General features: G+C 42.4%; 1 protein-coding gene across 1 annotated transcript; it reads right to left on the bottom strand.

Annotated features, from left to right (window-relative positions):
- Nucleotides 1-1,306: 1,306 nt before the first annotated feature.
- On the bottom strand, nt 1,307-3,777 carry LOC147604056 (heat shock cognate 70 kDa protein-like). Its single transcript, XM_086795604.1, has 2 exons — nt 3,357-3,777; nt 1,307-3,243 (listed from the first exon to the last, which is right to left on the bottom strand). Exons 1-2 carry the CDS (start codon nt 3,562-3,564, stop codon nt 1,514-1,516), a joined length of 1,938 nt encoding a protein of 645 aa, XP_086651730.1. The 5' UTR covers nt 3,565-3,777; the 3' UTR covers nt 1,307-1,513.
- Between the last annotated feature and the right edge of the window lie 367 nt (nt 3,778-4,144).

A 4,144-nucleotide genomic window follows, 5' to 3' on the forward strand; every position in this document is an offset into this window, starting at 1 on the left:
TGTGCTAAATTTCTCTTGGGTATACTACATTATTTCAAAAAAGTGTGATTGTTACCTAGAGGTTGCATCATATGGCTTTAAAAAGTATTGCTCTTGCCCAGTATCCTACTAGCACAATGTGAATTTTTGGGTATTACATATAAAAGATTTAAAAATTCAATAAATATATATAGATAAATCAACCCATGACATTCAAGGTGGAGGAGTTTCCCACTTCACTTTTTCAAAAGAGAAATTGCGTTAATTTAGCTTTGTGCATGAGACTATCAATGTAGTTTGTGGGTTAGGGTTTGGATATACCAACTTTGAGCACACAACTACTTCACTCAAACTAGGAGCAACCTTGGAGCACTCAATTCTATGCCTCTTTATAGCGTTTTCTTTATTTAATTTTCTAATAAGATTTGACATCTTGATGTTTAGACTTTAAATTTTCTAATGGGATTGATAGCTTAAGTTTTAGACTTCTGGAGTTATTTTGTAGCTCACACACAATGGCTCACTCTATAATTTCATATATTTATTTGTTTATATAATTTTCAAATTACTTTGCAATTTTATCAAGAATAAGGTGCACTTTGACTATTGTTGTTAGAGCACAAATTTTTTGTGTCAATTCTTACTCAGTGCTTATTTGCAAACTTGTGAGTTATTACTAGGTGCACAAGTTGTTATTGCTACTAGTAGTTGAGAAGCCTTCAATTGTAATACTTAATGTTTTAAAAAAAAATTAACATGTAAATTTGAACACAAGAGGAATTTAAACATGCAAATATGGTGCAATGAGTGTATAGTAAGGAAGAATATATATACAACAATTATAAGTTCAAGATTGCATAGAAAGTGCTAAGCAACCACAAACACAAGTATGCCATATTACATATTACATCAAAAAGGCATATTTAGTATTATCAACCAAAATTTTATTATTATTACATGTAGGGCTAATACTATGTAAGTTGAGATATATTGTAGTGTCATAATGGATATTTAGGGCAATAGCTAAAAGCTTTCCTTTAAAAAAATATACAAACCAAAAAGTGAGTATATACTTAAGTAGCAGAGCTTGATGCTTCCAAGGTATCAACTTTCTCTTTCAATATCACTTCATAATAAGTATCACTCAGTGCTTCCAAGGTATCATCTTTCTCTTTCAGTATCACTTTTTACTTCTCTATACTTAAGTTTTAAAACCTATCATAAAAAATGATTTATGTAAAATTCAAAAATTTTACACCCTTCCAACATCAATTGAAAAAAGAGTTTATATTCTTTTTTCCATTAGTAAAAAAAAAACTTTCAACTTGGTTTTCAAGGTCCATTTTCATGTGCAGGTGAGGTGCACTTTTACGAGCAAAAGTTACTAAAGGCTAAGGCTAGGGCTAGCCTAGCTGGGGCAGCAAAAAGTTCACATAAAAGTTATTATCAAGCAAAAGTTACTGAAGGCTAAGGTCAAGCCTTGCCCATGGCAAGGCAACACAAAAAGTTCACATAGAAGTAAGCCATCTTGGATTTAATCGACTTCTTCAATCTTGGGGCCATCGTGAGCACCCCTGTCTGCTGCAGAACCGCCATAGCTGCCAGGGCTCGGCATGGCTCCTCCTTGATACATCTTGGCGATGATGGGATTGCAGATACCTTCCAATTCTTTCATCTTGTCATCAAACTCATCTGCCTCTGCGAGCTGGTTGTGTTCCAGCCACTGTATGGCCTTCTCCACTGCCTCCTCCACCTTCTTCTTATCTGCTGAATCCAGCTTCCCTGCAATCTTCTCATCCTTTAGTGTATTCCTCATGTTGTATGCATAGTTTTCCAGTGAGTTTTTAGACTCCACTTTCTTCTTGTGCTCCTCATCCTCAGACTTGTACCTCTCTGCTTCCTGCACCATCTTCTCTATCTCTTCCTTGCTCAGCCTGCCCTTGTCATTTGTTATGGTGATCTTGTTCTTCTGGCCTGTGGTCTTGTCTTCAGCAGACACATTCAGGATGCCATTCGCATCAATGTCGAAGCACACACTGATCTGCGGAACCCCCCGAGGTGCAGGCGGAATGCCGGAGAGCTCAAATTTGCCAAGAAGATTGTTGTCCTTTGTTCTGGTCCTCTCACCTTCATAAACTTGTATGAGGACACCAGGCTGATTGTCTGAGAATGTGGAAAAAATCTGCTCTTTCTTAGTAGGTATGGTGGTATTCCTTGGGATCAAGACAGTCATGACACCTCCAGCAGTTTCTAAGCCCAAAGACAATGGAGTGACATCCAGAAGCAACAAATCCTGCACCTTCTCATTGCCCTCACCGCTCAGAATGGCGGCCTGCACGGCCGCGCCATAGGCAACAGCCTCATCGGGATTGATACTCTTGCAGAGCTCCTTGCCATTGAAGAAATCCTGCAGAAGCTGCTGCACCTTGGGGATGCGAGTGGAGCCTCCAACAAGCACCACGTCATGGATGCTGCTCTTATCCATCTTGGCATCTCTGAGGCATTTTTCCACCGGCTCCATGCATTTCCTGAACAGATCCATGTTGAGCTCTTCAAACCTAGCCCTGGTTATGGTAGAAAAGAAATCAATCCCTTCATAGAGGGAGTCAATTTCAATGGTGGTCTGTGCAGTGGAAGACAAGGTTCTTTTAGCCCTCTCACAGGAGGTTCTCAGTCTTCTGAGAGCTCTAGCATTGCCAGTAATGTCTTTCTTATGCTTTCTCTTAAATTCTTGCACAAAATGATTCACCATGCGGTTGTCAAAGTCCTCTCCACCGAGGTGAGTGTCTCCTGCAGTGGATTTTACTTCAAAGATACCCTCTTCAATGGTGAGGAGGGAGACGTCGAAGGTGCCCCCGCCAAGGTCAAAGATGAGCACGTTCTTCTCACCGATGTTTGTAGCCTTCTTGTCAAGGCCATAGGCGATGGCGGCCGCAGTAGGTTCATTGATGATTCTCATCACATTGAGGCCCGCAATAACGCCTGCATCCTTGGTGGCCTGCCTCTGAGAGTCATTGAAGTATGCAGGAACCGTCACCACGGCATTCTTAACAGCACTTCCCAAGTAGGCTTCTGCAATCTCCTTCATCTTGGTTAGCACCATCGAGGAGATCTCCTCTGCGGCAAACTGCTTGTCCTCCCCCTTGTACCGCACCACAATCATCGGCTTGTCGCCTGGCCCCGGGATGACCTTGAATGGCCAAAGCTTGATATCGCTCTGAATCGTATCATCAGAGAATCGCCTGCCAATGAGTCTCTTTGCATCTGCAAGGCATATATCAAAAACCAAGTTTCATGCTCAACTTGAATATTTCAACGCAAACCTCTGGTCATTAACACATATATATTGCGCTGCATTGTCAGAAACCAATACATACCGAAGACTGTGTTTGTAGGATTCATGGCCACTTGATTCTTGGCAGCATCGCCAATCAGTCGCTCAGTGTCTGTGAAGCCAACGTAGGAAGGGGTAGTGCGATTGCCCTGGTCATTGGCAATGATTTCCACGCGGTCATGCTGCCATACGCCCACGCAGGAGTAAGTGGTGCCCAGGTCTATGCCGATGGCAGGCCCATCTTTCGCCATAGCAACAGAAGAGCAAACAAAGAGGTGCAGGAACGAAATGAAAGAGAGGTGCAGCAGATTATCTCGGTTGGAAGCTCAGTGAGGTTTGGCTATGGCGGGCAAAGGAAAGCTCAGTTCTGCATGGGCAGTGGCGAGCGACTGTGAACTCCAAGAGCTTTGTAGAGGAGGCATTGGCCAGCTTCCTCTGGAAGCTTCGTGTGGCCTCTGGAACCCTCGGGCCGTTAAGCTTCCCTGTAACCGTGCATGTTTCTTGGCGCCTCTTTTGTTGGGGCCCTTCACACCACAACAGTCTCGCTCCACCTCCCTCTTCCTCCCCACCATTCCAAACTTTGCTACATTAATCAAGTGTGGTAATGAGCTTCACTTAAGCCTTATGCTACATTCATCAAGTGTGGTTAGCTTCACTTGAGCCTTATGTTACATTAATCAAGTGTCTTAAGCTTCACTCTTCTTGTGTGCTAAGCTTCACTAAGCCTTATGCTACATTAATCAGGTGTGGTAAGCTTCGCTCTTCATGTGTGATACACTTCACTCTTCATGTGTAAGCTAGTGTTTCCATTCTATTAATGCTCTTTTGGTG

Source organism: Cibotium barometz, chromosome 62 (assembly GCF_041138505.1).
Source record: "Cibotium barometz isolate CiBa-2024 chromosome 62, ASM4113850v1, whole genome shotgun sequence".
NCBI classification, from domain to species: domain Eukaryota; kingdom Viridiplantae; phylum Streptophyta; class Polypodiopsida; order Cyatheales; family Cibotiaceae; genus Cibotium; species Cibotium barometz.

Bases quoted from the DNA above. Each gene is read 5' to 3' on its own strand.
- LOC147604056 (XM_086795604.1), bottom strand. From the start codon at position 3,564: ATGGCGAAAGATGGGCCTGCCATCGGCATAGACCTGGGCACCACTTAC. The intron at 3,244-3,356 runs GTATGTATTGGT...TATGCCTTGCAG, and splicing joins TCCTACAAACACAGTCTTCG to ATGCAAAGAGACTCATTGGC.